At 39.1% G+C, this 16,898-nt stretch overlaps 1 protein-coding gene across 2 annotated transcripts; it reads right to left on the reverse strand.

Moving 5' to 3' along the window:
• Positions 1-220: 220 nt before the first annotated feature.
• Positions 221-4,403, reverse strand: LOC130091093 (E3 ubiquitin/ISG15 ligase TRIM25-like). 2 transcript variants are annotated; one of them, XM_056258791.1, is made up of 7 exons: positions 4,315-4,403; positions 3,098-3,712; positions 2,804-2,899; positions 1,340-1,573; positions 1,075-1,228; positions 917-976; positions 221-777 (listed from the first exon to the last, which is right to left on the reverse strand). In XM_056258791.1, exons 2-7 carry the CDS (start codon positions 3,656-3,658, stop codon positions 239-241), a joined length of 1,644 nt encoding a protein of 547 aa, XP_056114766.1. In that variant the 5' UTR covers positions 3,659-3,712; positions 4,315-4,403; the 3' UTR covers positions 221-238. The 2 variants fall into 2 exon arrangements, with proteins under 2 accessions (XP_056114766.1, XP_056114767.1); XM_056258792.1 differs by having other exon boundaries at positions 469-777; positions 1,075-1,248; positions 4,315-4,402.
• Between the last annotated feature and the right edge of the window lie 12,495 nt (positions 4,404-16,898).

Below are 16,898 nucleotides of genomic sequence, written 5' to 3' on the forward strand. Positions count from 1 at the left end.
TTTATTAAACACACATTACGTTTAGAAAGTATAATGCATTGAAACAGCAAACAACCAATTTCAGAATCTGCAAGTATTATAATGCATTCTAACTTTGGTTACAATTATTTATGAAAAGATATAATGCATTATAACATTCATTATGAATACCTTCAGAATCCATTATACATCAGGGCTTTAAGTAAAGTGTTCTGTTTTTTTATTATCAAATACAGTCATGTAGATTTTAATGTATTATTTAATTACATTTTAAATTCTGCTCTTCTATTATCCTGACAGAAGAACCTTCTCCAGAATAAAAAGGGTATAAGGGTTCAGTGAAAGTGGTCTGGACTCTGTGAAGGAGAGTCATTGTGTCAGAGACGCTGTAGAAGGACAGAGTTCCTGCTCTGTGATCCAGATACACTCCTATTCTAGAGGACCAGACACCGGGGATTAAGACTTGCTTATCATCATGTGTGAAATAGACATTCTGGAGATCAAGTGACAATCTCCATGATTGTATGTTGCCACCAAGTCTACATTCTTCCTTTTTTCCTTTACGGCCAATTCCTTTGTAACAAACTGCTACAGACCAGTCGTCCCCACTGCACTCGACCTCCCAGTAACAGCGACCGCACAAACCCTCTCGACACAAGATATAAATATACCAATCAAATCGCTCTGGGTGATCAGGATACTGCTGCTCTTCAACTGAATGTGATGCTTTTCTGTTCTCTTCTGACAGGACGAGCTCTTTGTGTGCCGTGTTTGGATCCAGTTGCAGTTGACAGAAATCTGAGGAGGAATGAACACAAATATGGAGTTATGAACATTTTTATTATGATTATAACCATAATATGTCGCTTTGTATTTTTTTTTACTAATATCTATAAATTATTATGTACAGTATTTGTGAAGAAACAGCTCAACTTACATTGCCAAAATGTATTTGGAGTCTTTGGTTCTGGAGTCTGTGCAACATGAACATTTGACACTGAAAACATGAGAAGAAACTCAACTGTAAACTCAATATGAGATGTAATCACACATAGTATTAATGACATTTTATTTCCCAAGGAAAATCATTCAGACCTTCTCGAGATATTCTGGCTGTTTGCTGTTGACAGACGTCCTCCAAAACCTCCTTAAACTCTGAGATTGAAATGTCTTTAAAAGACAGATGAGTGTGTTGAGTGAAGCTGGGAATGTCTTCAAATGAAGGTAAAACACACACAGACTGACAGCTCTGAAATGAGAATAATAATTCTGACATAGTTCGAGAGATCTTTTACACATAAACAATCACGGCACAATACTGTTTAATTTTTTAGATTCTAAACAATTTTTGCATCAATACCTTCAGACCATGAAGCTGATCATCAGTAATCAGAAGTTTGTCAATCTCTGCTTGTCTTTTTCTGAGTTCTGTCAGCTCTTGATCCAGATGTTTGTGAAGTTCCTCTGCTCGATCTATCTCAGTCTTCTCCTGAGCTCTGATCTGCTCTTTAATCTCAGAGCGTTTCTTCTCCAGAGAGCAGATGAGCTCAGTGAAGACCTTCTCAATGTCCTCCATGCTCTCTAGCGCTGAACTCTGTCAGAGACACAAAGATCTGATCATGCAGCAACAGCTTAAAAAATACATGTGACCAATTCAATTGTCATAGATCTTGTTCAAATCCAAAGTGATTATGCTTTCAATCTAATGAAACTGGCAAGATTAAAATGTTGCCTATTTAAAGGGGTCATATAATGCCATTTTTGTACAAGCTAATATGATTCTTTAGGGTCTAAATTAAAAGTTTGTAATATACTTTAATTAAAAATTCTCATTAGTATTGTAAGAAAACAGTTATTTTACCTGGTCAAAAATAGCTCTGTTTTCAGCATGCCGTTTCAGTGCATATGCCTTTAAATGATCATGAGCTTTGCTCACCCCGCCTCTCTGTTCTGTGTGTACATCGTTTGTAACACAATAACCATAACGCGTTGTTCATTATAAACGTGGGATTATGAATTAAATTGAGAACGTCGTACATAGAAAACATGCCGTAATGTACCCTGAGTGTAAACCTTAGACTCATTCATCGTGAAGCGTGCAAGCGATTTGCAAAGATATAAATATTAATATAAAGGTTAATAAAACGTTACACTCACTTCAGTTGTTCTAGAGGTTCAGGAGGAACACGAATATCTGGTACCGATCCTTTATTCAGGAGCAGCTTCTTAGCAAAACCAGCTTTATACTGACCCTCGTTTATAAAGCAGTCTGGTGAGAAATGATTCGGCAAACATGAGAGCATTGACGTTGCTCGTGGGGAATATTCCCTTCGAAAACAAACTTAGCCACTGCGTCTTCAGCGGTTCGGATTTAGGAACATTAAAATGACTGCTGTGTTCGTTATTGCACCCAAGAACAGAACACCACAATCGCTTAGACGCCATTCTGCTCATAGACAGTGCTCCAGCATATCAACAATGAGCGCGCCGGTCCGCGCAGAGTATGGTTGACAGCTCGCTCACGAGCGAGGGCGGTTCTGTGTTGAAACCCGGCTGTCAATCAACAATCGCGGGAGGGGCTTCCGACCGTGTGACGTCACACGGTCGAACGGCTCGATTTGAGGCAGGGGAAAACATATAAGGAGATTAAAACAAAAACACTGGATGGATTTTTATCATTATATGATGGTTGTGTACAGGCACTGCCAACACACATTTCAGTACAATCAACTTGAAAAAGTGCATGAACCATTATATGACCCCTTTAAAACATCTGTTGTATTTGTGATTTGACCAGTCGTCTGGTCCTCGTACTGATACTCACTTTAAGAAGCTTCACGGCTGCACTGAGTTCCCGCTTTCCTCTCTCTCGCTCCTGGATCAGCTTCTGGCACGACACCTTTATCTCCTTTAACTCTTTCTGAGGATGTTCACAAACAAAGTTAATATGTAAAAGAAAGATTGAACTGCACGCGGCAACATTCGGGGACTAATTCCACATAATGCACACTTGTTTTTGCAAATTAAGATTGAATGTCATCTGTATATTTTGTTAGAATAGGGGATGTGAAACATATAAAATGATAAATTACAGATGAACATGAACATAAGCATTTACCTTTTGATTTGTCCATTCAGATTCCAGCGAAACCACACGGTGGCCGTTATGATTGTCAATCATACACAAGTAACAGATACACTGACGATCATCTTGACAGTAAAACTCCAGTAGTTTCCCATGACTGAGACAGATGTTCTCCTGAATGTCTCTGGAAGCTTGGACTAGTTTGTGCTTCATAAACGCAGGAGATTGATAGTGAAGCTGCAGGTGAGTTTGACAGAAGGAGGCCAAGCACTGCAGACAGGACTTTACAGCTCTGTTCTTCTCTGTAGTGCAAACATCACACTCCACAGCAGCCGTTTGTAGAGACGTCTTCTGCAGCGTCTCCATCATCTCAGCTATCAGAGTGTTCTTCTTCAGTAGAGGTCTCTGACTGAAGCTCTCTCTGCATTGGGGACAGCGGTACGGCGGCCCCTGCTCCTTCTGGCCCCAGCAGTCAGTAATACAGCTCATACAGTAACTGTGTCCACAGGGAATCGTCACCGGCTCCTTCAGAGGATCCAGACAGACTGGACAGCTGAACTGATCCACACACTGACTCGCTGCAGATTCAGACATTTCTTTGCAGTGTTCAAAGATGAACAGATTCTCAGCTTCTGTAATAAGGGCTGTCTAGCCAAGAAAATCGGTTATTTGTCTTTTACTTAAGTGAAAGTATGGATACAGACAAGATTTTACAAAGTCCGAGTATAACCAAAAAAATAGTTTGAGAGAGGCCTAATCACAATTTTAATCACAATGTTTAAATTTTTTAACTGAGGGGAAATAAATTCTGTTCTCTGCTGATCAACTGCAGGCAAATCCTGTTGTATCTATGCTGTCAATAGAGTTTAACTTGTATTTATCCAGAATAGTCTTATTAGTCATGATCACCACAGAAATAGGAAGTATTTTTAAACAATCTTCGAAATCGTAAAAATTATAGTTTTGAGGTTTGCAATCGAGTATATCAATTCAACTCATATGGTTTCATTAGACAACAAAATACAAAAATAATTGTTTAGCAATGAAGTACAAAGCAAAATTTTGTTTCATCAGGACTGTTACAAGTTACATGATTAGAAACTCCGTACACAAATACACACACACACACACACACACACACACACACACACACACACACACACACAGACACACACAAATACATATTTGCACGCGATTTCTTTTTAAAAGCAGACAACATGATAAAGTCATTGATCTTATGAAGTCCTTACCTCGACAGAAATACAACTCAAATATGATTTGCGTTAAAGCTTATAACGCTTTTGTCACAAAGAACAGCGGTGTTGTTGATCTATTACAGAGGTTGAATCACTCGTGTAGAGGCGAAATAGTCTAGTTTCTTTTCTCTTCTCTTGAATTCAAATACTTCCTGGTTCTCAGCGCGTAAACAAAACAATGGGCGTGTGTTCTGTGTGAGATAATGAGAGAAAGAAAAATAAAATGTTCATATTGCCCACCCCCAGATTGACTGGTGAGCATTATTTAACTGTAATTATTAAACTTAGACATTTTTAAAAAAAAATGTTCTAGACTTAAACAACAACAACAAAAAAGTTTATCATACTGGGATAATGACCCTCATAAGCTCTTGGGTTAAACTTATCACAGCTGACATTTGATTTCTGCTGAATATATAAAATATGACTGATATGTCTGATGATCTGATGTAAAATACTAAATAAAGTATTTAATGTTAATCTATGTATTTTGTATTTTTAGATAGTTGAACAAAGACAGATCAAATGTCAAAATCTCAGTCAAAGAAATATCTGAATAACACTACGTAGTTCTCTAAATTATACATAAGCCTGTATTTTAACCAAAGGAATGTCATAAACCATAATAGTAATAAAATATGAATTAAGATTAAAATGGCTGCACTTAATTGGCTTACAAGTTATGATAAATAATGATGTCTGAATGTGCATCTAATTCATAGAATTATTAAATAACGATTCCATACATTATTGAACCGTTATTTATAAACGTACTATTTTTTTAGTACTAGACTTCGACACACAATTGAAGATCATGAAGTAGTTTATCTCGTCCACTACTGGGATAATGACTCTCTGGAGTGAAAAGCTCTTGGTGATAAAAACTGATCACAGCTGACATTTGATTTCTGCTGAATATGTCAATTATGTCCGATATCATTTTTGATGATTTAATGAAAAATTATAAATGAAATATTCCATGTAGTAAATATATGTTTTGACAATTTAGTTAAATAATTGAATAATGACAGACAATAAATGACAAAATATCAAATACATCTGAATGACACTAGTCTAAGTTTCACATAAACCTGTGTGTTTAGCTGAAGGAATGTCATAATAGTAATAGAATTCTTAAGACAATGTTTCCTAAAACAGCAACATTCCCACTTTGAATTAACCAAAATATCCCTGTTATTAACACAAATGCAACATTTCATTGAATTTTCTCTGTATTTTATCATAATTACAGATTACATTATCCATTAATATAGGGGAGACTGAGGGCAATTATACAGTTCCCTTCATAACTTACAGACTACTTAAATTACACTAATCATCTTTTGATACAAGAAAAGGTGCACTAATTCATATTACAATTGGTAACATTAATCATTTCCATAAACAATGACATAATGATTTGCCATAATTAAATGACACTGTTAAACTCTAGTCTGATTCACAGTTGTGGCACATGTAGATGTCACTGCCATTAGTTCAAGCCAAGTGTGCCCAGGACCGGCGAGACACACAAGACAGACAGACCTCCTTTGATTTTGAATAGAACAAACACATTTATTTTAATAAACCCGTTTTAAAATTAGTTTTACATTTTGTGAAATATGTTCATTTTCTAACAGTAAAGTATGTAAACACAGACAAACAACGTGCTGACATTGGCCATGTGGCTCGAGGGCAATTGTAACACAATTTCATCTAAACTTTAGACAGCAGAATAAAAAACTATATCCAAAAAGTAACTTTCATAAATCAAAATCAGTGTTTTGTTGAAAACTTCTGTTGAGGTGAAATGATCGTGCAACTTTTTCACAGACAGAGAAAGAATCACACTGAGCATGTGCAGATTAAGTGTCATCGCTTGTTTCTGATTGGAAGAATTGAGTGTTACAATTGCCCCTTATTAGCCCTGTCCCAAATGGCGCACTTCATGCGGACTTTCGGTCTCGTGGACTTAAATTACGCGTACTCGCCGAGTCTACGAGTCCGTAGGCCATCCCATGCTCTGAAGTGTGCTCAGCAGCGCCCCCTTTGTACCCTTGAAGCGGTCTTGCACGAAGCCCGCATAGATGCAGGCTCCACGCACTTTAACTACCCAGGAATCCTTGCGAAAGGCCAATCAGACAACGCTCACGGACAATTGTTAACATGGCTGAGAAGAACATATTTAAGTGTAATTATCATTACGGATTTTATGACAAGTTTAAACAAACATTATGATCATCGACCAGTGGTTGATGTCTCAAACATAGGCTAATAATAGCGAGCTGAATAATACGATCGCATTATGATTCATTAAATAAATAGAACCGAATGTCAGGGCTTTACTGAGTCATATGTAAACACAACAACAATAGGCAGCATATTTCCCCGAACCTGTAGCTCCTGTCCATAACAACAATCAGACCGTCTTCCTGTTTCCGGCGTGACGATCGAGTCTGTCCCAAAAATACCTCTCAATGCGCCCTCGCGGACTCGCGCTAAGGGCCCTATCATAGGTCTGCACTAGGCCTACATGACGTCACCGAAGTGTGGACTCTGAGGAAGTCCACGAGTCCGGAGTGTGCCATTTGGGACAGGGCCATTGTCTCCATCAAACTGAAGTAGAACAAAATATAAAGATTAATCTTTAGAAGAGACATTGCTATGTATTGATGGAAGAGGATATTTCAAAAAGATGTGTCTTTAAAAGGTTTTCAAAATTGTGGTTTCTCAGCTTACCATCAGATACTGTAGTTATGAAACAGGCTAAAAATAAATCAAAATCAGGCCTCATCCTGAACTCAACAGTCATTCAAATTGTAAAAAAAAAAAAAAAAACTTTTCCACTCTGTAAACGGTTTGTTCCACAGCCGACTGCATTGTGGATTCAGGATCATTATTGAGTTGTGCAGTAAAGAAACCTTGCTGAAGTTGAACACAATATATACACAAATTCACTATAATCTGATATATATAACTGTATATTTATTTACTAAATCCAACTTGAGAGTGTCTTAAATGGGTGTTGAATATTCATTGATGGCGTTTAAGAAAATGTATGCCTTTTATTCTGCTCTTCTATTATCCTGACAGAAGAACCTTCTCCAGAATAAAACGCAGGGTATAAGGGTTCAGTGAAAGTGGTCTGGACTCTGTGAAGGAGAGTCATTGTGTCAGAGACGCTGTAGAAGGACAGAGTTCCTGCTCTGTGATCCAGATACACTATATTCTAGAGGAGCAGACACCGGGGATAGGGACTTGGGTTTTAGCATGAATGAAATGAACATACAGCCGAAAATACCACAATCACGATCACAATAACTGTGTCCACAGGGAACATACCTGTCAAGTATCCCGTTTTGGCCGGGAAAGTCCCGTATTTTACCCTTCTTTCCCGCCGTCCTCCCGTATTAGGATTTTCCCGTAAATGTCCCGTATTTTAACCTGCGTTATTGAAAAATAATAATACTCCGGGCGGAGTAAAAAAACCCCCAAAACATTCCCAATCTGAGCTCTGTCTGTCACTAGCCTCGCGATAACCACAGGGACTGTAGGTGGCACAAGGGCGTAACTTTGGATCTACCATTGGGGGGGTTAAACTCGCGGCATATTTATTAATTTATTGAATAATTTTCTTGTGTAAAAGGTAACATACTACATGCCCAATCACCCCAACAAAATGTTAATAAACTAGGCTTTAAGTTTAACTGTTAAAATGTATTTTATTAACATCACATTTTAAAAACTTGACATCAAATAACAGCATTAAATACTTTGCACATATTTGACAATCGGAATATCAGATATATCCTGCTATAGCTAACAAATTTGTGAAATTTTGAATAAAAAAGGAAATAAAAGCAGATCATCAGTCATTCAGCTATTGTGGCTGCGGTGTGACTAAGCAATGAAGGGCGCGTCTCCATGGGATACTCCGTGATACTACGAGTAGGCCTACGATATAACGATCGCCTTGAAAAACTTTTAAACTTATGTGTGAAAACGTAAGGCTTACATTTAAATGTGTCTTTGTTTTGTTTTGAGTGTATGGTCAATAAATAAAGGAATTAAAAACCTGTTTGTCTCGCCCCATTTGTCTTATTCATAGACTGTAAAAATAGACTGTAAAAATATGGTCTTATTCCCCACCACTGGGCCGCGCCCGCGCCCGCGCCACACTTTGAGAAACGCTGAGCTAACTTAACATCAAACCTCCGTTTGGTCAGGATTTTTCCTCTTTTTGGCTGGTGTCGACCAACAATGAAAAATCGTTGTCTGGCTGTGTCCTTTTCATCTTTCCATCCGTTAGCATGCACCGTCAGCTTTCTCCGACCATTCATCCCAGCGACTGCGCAAAATAGTGAACAAACTTGGTAGAGAAAGCGGGTTGGGTAATACCAAGTAGTCGGTGCGGTGGGCGGGGGGTACATTACAGATTATTTAAAATAATGATATCTTTCTTGCTGGCAAATGAATTTAATAAAGAAAACGAACAAAAGTATTAATTCGGAATATTTCATATTTATTTTAATCTGAATTATGTGATGATATTGGGGGGGGGGGGGGTTATATTAGCTGGATCCAAGGGCGTAGGTTTAGGGGGGGACGCTAGGTACTAGTCCCAATCAATATTTTGAGACGACAAATTTGTCCCCACCAATATTTAGCAAGCTCCTTTGAACTGCTATTTTGTTATTTGCGCTGCATTTGGATCTTTGCGCTGCTATTTGGATCGATTCCAACGGCCAGGACGACGACAGTTCAAGATACGCCGTAATTTGATTTGCTGCGGGGTATCTGACAGGCTACACGCGCGGGCCGGGACTACTTTTTGTGCTTGCACTCACTGGCAGCGAGCGGGTGGTGTGTGCGTGTGTGTGTCTGCGCGTGACGACGCCGACGGTAAGTTACCAGGGCTGTCTCTCTGCCTGCCATATACAAAGGCCAGAGTAAAACATTTTAATATTCCGTTTTTTTGCCCCTTTACTTTGTAGATCAGCTATGTCACCCAAGAAGAAGAAAGGGGACATACGAAGCTTTTTCATAAAGCAGAGTGTATAGGCAAAAATAACTAGCCACACAAATAACTAGCAGTAGTAGTGAGTGACTGACCATGCTTTCAAATGCAGATTCTACTGTGGGAAATAGTATTAACTGGTGACCCTGGTTACCCAGGATATTGTTACAGTTAAACCTAGCTTCTGCAATCTTTCAAGGTTAGGAGCATTAATTGGGGGTGTGCAGCACGGATAGACTCATAGAAGTCGCGCTATCATGATAGAATGCTACGTTAGCAAGTCACTGAATGTTAATTAGCCTACCTTAACTTAGAATCTTGCCGTCATAAACAGTGGATCATCTCAGACATTTTTCGTTTCTGTTTATGTAATGTATTTGTGAGTGTAGCTTGCTAGACACATATGCTGGAAAAACATGTTGGCAATGTTAAAAAGGTAAAAGTTAACACTGTTGGTTATTCAAATATAATGAATCATTATTTGATTGATAATATCCAAATTCTAAATAATAATAATTTATGTTAAATAAAATGTTTGGTTGTTCAGCATTACACAGTCTAGGTGTTTATTTTTTGAGAGTGCATTTTTGAGATTATACAGTTATACTAGCTCTTTATTGACAGTATACAGGATGGTGTATCAGGGTCAGGATACAATATAATGAGATGAAGTAGATTCACTTCTGTATTGTGATATTCTGTATTGCCAGCAGTCTGAAATGACAAAGGAAATCGCCATTAAAGCAATGTTAGGCTACTTATCTTACAACAAAATAATTCCCGGGGGATGGGGGATGGGGGGGGGGGGGGGGGGGGGGGGGTGTGTCCCCACCAAAGCTGAGACCAAACCTACGCCCATGGCTGGATCTGATTTTTGAGGGGGTTATGACCCCCGTAACCCCCGTGCAAATTACGCGCACGAGGTGCCAGTTGTCGCAAGGTTAGTGTGTGAGGTCAGATGATGAGTGACAACGCGGGGAAAACAAAAAACAAACAAAAACAGAGTCGGATGATCCACGCTATGACAGAGCAAGGCACTCCTGCCAAAAAAACAAAACCCTCATGTACTAAATACCGCGATCAAAGGGATAGCAAATTTACTTTTCTGAAGAGGAGCAGGGTGGGGGACAGTCACGCTTTTTGTAAGTTTTGTAACTGCGACTTTAGCATCTCACACGGGGAAGGAATGATGTATGTCAGCACGAGAAAGGGCGTTTTAGCATGGTACGAAAGATTGTTACAGAGAATATGACGTTAGACAACAGAACTGTTTGCTCTACTCTCATGTAAAATTAACCACTCTGGCCCAGTCCACAAATACACTCCTTCCAAAACAGTTAATACAAAGTCTGCAACAAATTTGTTCAATAACTCACTAAAAGAGTAAATAAAAGTTATGTGAAATGAAAAGAAAAACTGCAAATGAAAAGAAAAACTGTAAAAGAAAAGCAATATGAAATGAAAATAATGTGTGGAATGAAAATAAAATGTAAATGTAAAGACAAGCAATGTTAAAAGAACAAAACAAATTTGCAAATAAGCCTTTAAATAATGCTCTTAATATATACCCTATATATACCATACATATATATATATATATATATATATATATATATATATATATATATATATATATATATATATACAGTATATGTGTGTGTGTGTGTGTGTGTTTTCATTTAGGCTATAACACCTGTCTTAAAATGTAAGGGATACTAGAGAGAGGTATAAGGGCACAAACCATCAAACTGACAGTTTTATTGCCCCCATATAATTGGTTCCCACGCTTAGCCCCGCCCCTTTCTACCCCTCCCACCCACTTCCGGTTTGAACACCTGGACCAAGGGAATTTTCCCAAGGTCCCCCCCTCCCTCACCCCTCTGGCCACCCCTCCCCTTAGGGATGTGAGGATTTGAAGTGTGTCAGAGAAAGTTTTATGATTTTAAAAATGTAAAAACGTTAAAAAATGTTGAAAACACATTAAAACAATGTGTTTTCAAATCTTTTTTATTTATTTTTTATTTTTTATTATTTATTTTTAAGAAGGTTGATCGTAAGGTTGACGAGGTAAGTTCAGTGTTTTATTCAAAGTCCGTTGTACATTCAAAACCAATTTTAAAACAGTGTATAAATGTTAAAAGTATAAAATGTATTTCTTATAAGTGTTAGTGTTAAAATGTCATCAGACAAATAATCGTTTGTGCAAAACGTTGAAAAGAGGAAGATAAGTTTAGTCAGTTTTTGTGTTCAAACGTGTGAAAGAGCGTAGAGTGTAATCTCCGGGATGCATGATAAAAAACACATCTGATCATTCAGGAGGTCTGACAGGAATGATGACAACAATGTCTGCACGCTACCCCACACCCTGACTCCTCCCACGGCACACCCACAAGTGACGTGTGTGGGAAAGCATCGCACAGGGAGGACCCAGGCGTCATACACAAACCACACCCTCATGGTGTGATGTCATATGAGATTTAAAAACGAGCGCGAGCTCAGAGCGTAATACTTGTGATTTTTTTTATTCAAGTAGAAAACTATGGCCACTGCAGCTCCAAGACTCCTGAAAGAAGCATTGATGAGGTTATGGAGGATCTGACTTTGGCACCGCGGAAAAAACACGGCCCTTCATTAACGAGGTTTCTCCACGAGCCAGTGGAGCGTGTGGAATGTGTATTCCTCCTGTCAGGTGGCCGCGCGTGCATGTACAATTTTGATAAAAACAATCGAGAAGTTAGACTGAGCAATGTGGACGGTGATGAGAAATTTACAACGAATATGACGGAAGACCCCGATTTGATATTCACGGAACGAGATTGGATTTTATTTTATACAAAAGTCTGGCGAGACTTGAAAGACGGAGGAGACGAGCCTCTTTTCATTGCTGAGTGGAGTGGGTTAACAATGGGGACACGATACAGACTACTCGCTGATCATGTCCACAAATATGCAGAGGATTACATATACATACTCTGCAGTGATTTCGGAAAGGATGCATCCGCGTGTTCATGGCCCATTACCGAGAGTGAACATTTAGAATACTACGATTTAAAATTTATGTTTCAATGGAAGGATTTACCCGTGCTGGAAGACATTTTTTCTAAAATACATAAGCTTTTTCAATGGTCCGACGCTTATGAGAGGTACAAAAACATCAAAGTCAAACTGTTTCACCCTGAATTGTGCACGCCCAGCAGGAGGGGTGTTCATATAGCTCCTCCCACACTCTACAAACATTAAATACCTCCCCCATTCTGACAGCCTGACTCACACTCGCAACATGTCTCAGGAAGACGTCACCTCATCATCATACTCACCTCTTGGAACTATTGATGGATACCCTCCAATAGGATTATCACCGGTTTTGGGGGTATCAGATGCATCGAATGGATGTACACAGAGAAACATCGAATGGCTGAATAAATTTTGTACAGATTTTGGATACCATAACCTTGCATTCCTCACAAGTCATGGTTCTGGCGCATCCTCTGCGGCTCCACCCCCAGCAGTCTACGAGAGCCCTGGCGTCACGACCGGTGACGAACCGGATGCGTGTATAGGGGATGCCGGTCATAGGATTATTAAGGCGGTTGTAGCCATCATATTGGAATTTTTAATAGACAAGCGGATGAAGCAAACATGCGACGGTTGCACTGTGGATCATCCGTCCCAGACAAGACATTCCTGTTTATTTGAGCCGTGTCCCTATTACTTCTATGGATGTTTTGACGAGATCAGACAGGAGGTCCTCAGCCGTGGGTTAAAAAATATCCTGGCGCATGCTCTGACTCTGTATGGAGCTACTCCGCACCTGCAAAGAATCCAGGGGTCTATCGAGACGATTTTGTTCGAACTCCGGGATGAGATGTACATCGTGGAACACCTAGGATCTATCAGACAGAAACTTGTGGATGAAAGTTGCGAGGAGATTATCTACTCTGCTGTCGATAAGTGGAAACTCGTCGCAGTCGAAAAACCTGAGTCTACCACTGTGTGAAAATGTGGAATCTCTGCACATTCTGGATCACCAAGTATTTCTTTAAATCGCATGTTAAACAAGGGGTATCAAGTGTGCTCTACAAGATTATCGATGATAATCATGCAACAAATACCCACACAACTATGAATGATACAGGTCTAGCGAAGTTAATGAGTCATATGAACACTGCACGCGAGTCATCGAGCGACTGGAATAACATGGTGAACATATCCGTCAGTCATAACTCCGATCCGTACACGACTGTCAAAAACATCCTCGAACTAATGCCTGAATGTCAGAACTCTCTTAGAATAGGAAACATTGTATGTCTTTGTACGTATGTAACTGATGTCTGCAGATTGTTAAGAAAGAGGGGGGCGGATGCCCCTCAAATTATTGACCTGTTACTTGAACACATTCTGGAGAGAAATTTTGAAATGTGTGTGAGGTTTATTTTACTGTTTGGATGATCGACATTTAGTTCATTATGTATGCTTTGTAAATCCTAAAAAAAAAAAAAAAAGAAAAAAAAAATGTGTGTTTTTGTAAAAATTAATTGATATTCCTGAAATAAAATAAATGTACAAAAAAAAAAAAAAAAAAAAAAAAGTCTTTGTTGTATGCTGATATATATATATATATATATATATATATATATATATATGTGTGATTGCTAAAAAAAAAAAAAAATAATAAAATCTTGACAACTTTCGCCATCTGACTCATTATTCTCTGAAAACTCACAGTGACGACATGGCTAATCAGGACCTTATGAAAAAGATTTACTATGACCCTGCAAATTCCGGTGCATTGGGGGGTAAAAACAGGTTAAAACAGGCTGTTTTACAGGAATACGGTGTAAAATTATCTGATAAAGAGGTGACCGAATGGCTTTCAATTCAGGACACATACACGCTCCATCGAACTGCACCAATAAAATATAAACGGAACCGTGTAGTGGTGTATGGGAAAGACCAGGCGTTTCAAATGGATTTGGTCGATATGTCTTCTTTTTCTAAATACAATCAGGGTATTAAATATATAATTACGGTTATAGACGTCTTCAGCAAATTTGCATGGACCAGACCTTTGAAAAATAAGACCGGACCGGAAGTGGTTAAAGCTTTTACGTCTATTTTGAGAGAGGGGCGGATACCTGTCAAGTTACAGACAGATAAGGGTACAGAATTTTTCAATAAACATTTTCAGCAATTGATGAAAAAATATAACATACATCATTTTGCAACAGCCAGCGATTTAAAAGCAAGTGTGGTCGAAAGATTTAATAGAACTTTAAAAGGACGAATGTGGCGTTATTTGACAGCTATAAATTCCAAACGTTACTGTGACATATTGCAAGACCTGACAGATGGCTATAATTCAAGCTACCACAAATCAATTAAAATGAGACCTGTGGATGTGGATAAGGAAAATGAAAATGTGGTGTTTAATAATTTATATGGGAAAAAACGTAAAGAGACACCCAAGTTTAAATTCTCGATTGGAGACGTTGTACGAGTATCTAAAACCCGTAATATTTTCGCAAAGGGGTACGAACAGAATTATACTGAAGAATACTTCACCATAACGGCATGTATACCCCGAAATCCGGTCGTGTATCGGATACAGGACTATGATGGGGGACTTGATTGAAGGTTGTTTTTATGAACAAGAATTACAGAGGATTATAGTTAGTAATAATTCGGCTATCAAAGTTGAAAAAATATTGGACAAGCAACGTCGTGGAAAAGTCATGTACGTTCTCGTCAAGTGGCTTGGATGGCCTACAAAATTCAACAGCTGGGTCCCCGAAAAGCAGGTGGTGGATCTGCAAACCGTCTTAAAGTCGTAGTGAATTCGCGATAGGTGTCATTTATGTAAAATATGTCTGAGCTGGGGTTCTACGTCACGCTCCCGTGCAATGCCTCGACTAGCATCTATCCTGAGAATTGTATATCTAATTACAGAACTAGACTGGCCAGAAGTATAATTTTAAAAGGCCTGTGGGAGGTGGCATTGGTCGAATTTGAATATCCGTTGACGTGGTATGCGTTTAATGAGGATGACGCATTTTTTGTTATTGTTTGTGATCAATGTCTGCTGCAGGATAACCACGAGCTCCCTGTTAGGGGTGATGCGTTTCAGAAACCTCTAAAATTATCAACGAATCGGTATACGTTGAAATGCGGGTATTTTGAGGATGTACCCATCTTACTCAGAGATATAAATATCTCTCTCCCCCCGGCGGTACGTCTAGCCTACGACCGTATAAAGAATAAGGTATTTCTGAAAGCGCCTCACGGGACATCGCTGACATTTTATGGCAAGCTGGCTATCATCCTGGGTTTAAAACCAGGGGTTTCTATAGAAACTGTAAACAGTTCGGATGAACATCGAGACACACACATCACATATGCTCCGTTCCAGGCCGATATAAGTGGGGGTTTTTACACATTATATGTATACACTGATATAATCGAGTGCCAGACAGTTGGAGATGTCCATGTACCTTTACTAGGCACAGTACACATCGAAGGTGAGACTAACAAAGTTGTCAGTGTCAGGTACGACAAGTCACACTACGTGCGACTTAATAAAAACAGTATTAACGAGATTACTATAGAGATTAAAGACGACTTAAACAGAGACGTCCCATTCACCTACGGGAAGGTTGTATCTAAACTACACTTTAGACCTGTGAAACAACACCTGTTTTAAAAAAAAAAAAAAAAAAGGCTTATCTAACACCGTACCAGCCGGATCCCGAGCGTTACGTCTCGTACTACCAAGCGCAAACCGGAAACGGCATCCCCGGATACACAGGTGGCGGAGTTATGTACGGTGGGGGTTTTTTATCAGGCATCGGTGGTTTGTTTAGAGGCTTGTATAGATTGGCTGTGCCGCTTATTAGGAGAGGATTCAGTATAGCAAAACCACACATGAAAACTGCAGCAAAAAATATAGTGAGTGACGTCGTTAGCACAGCCCTAGCAAAGTCATATAACAACGATGATGGTCAGAGCGGACATGGCTTGATGGTGATGGGCCGTAGACGATTAAAGCCGCCTGGAGCCCGTATGAGAAAGGGGCGTGGTCACGGCATAAAGAAAAGCAGGAGCGTCACCAAAAAACGCTCAGTCGCAAAAATCAAAAGAAGAACTCGTGTGAAGCGCGTGAAAAGAACCACAAAATTAAAAAGACGAGTCAATACTATATTCTAAAAAATAAAATAAAAATATTAAAAATAAAATAAAAAAACATGTCTCTGTTACATTGCATGTCTGACGAATGCGTTAAATCCGAGCTGGATCTGTTTACCGTCCCTTTGACACAAACAGCTATTGAGAAGAACACCTACATCGAATACCCACCGATTTCGGCTATTTCTGATTTATCTCCGATTGAATTCTTCATAGCGGGGACGGGTGAAGATTACACAGATTTGAATAACACATTATTATTTACCCGTGTCAAAATAACTATGCCGGACGGATCCGATTGCCCTGAGGGAGCTCCAGTGACGGTTCTCAATTACCCGGCGGCGACAATCTTCTCACAGGTTGATGTGTCTTTGGGGGACCG

Source organism: Rhinichthys klamathensis, unplaced genomic scaffold (assembly GCF_029890125.1).
Source record: "Rhinichthys klamathensis goyatoka isolate OS25496 unplaced genomic scaffold, OSU_Roscu_1.1 h1tg000159l_1, whole genome shotgun sequence".
In the NCBI taxonomy this organism is placed as follows: domain Eukaryota; kingdom Metazoa; phylum Chordata; class Actinopteri; order Cypriniformes; family Leuciscidae; genus Rhinichthys; species Rhinichthys klamathensis.

Coding starts and splice junctions, on each gene's coding strand:
- LOC130091093 (XM_056258791.1), bottom strand. CDS start 3,658: ATGTCTGAATCTGCAGCGAGTCAGTGTGTGGATCAGTTCAGCTGTCCA. Junction 1,574..2,803: donor CAGCCGTGAAGCTTCTTAAA/GTGAGTATCAGT, acceptor TGTCTCTGACAG/AGTTCAGCGCTAGAGAGCAT. Junction 778..916: donor TCCAAATACATTTTGGCAAT/GTAAGTTGAGCT, acceptor ATTCCTCCTCAG/ATTTCTGTCAACTGCAACTG.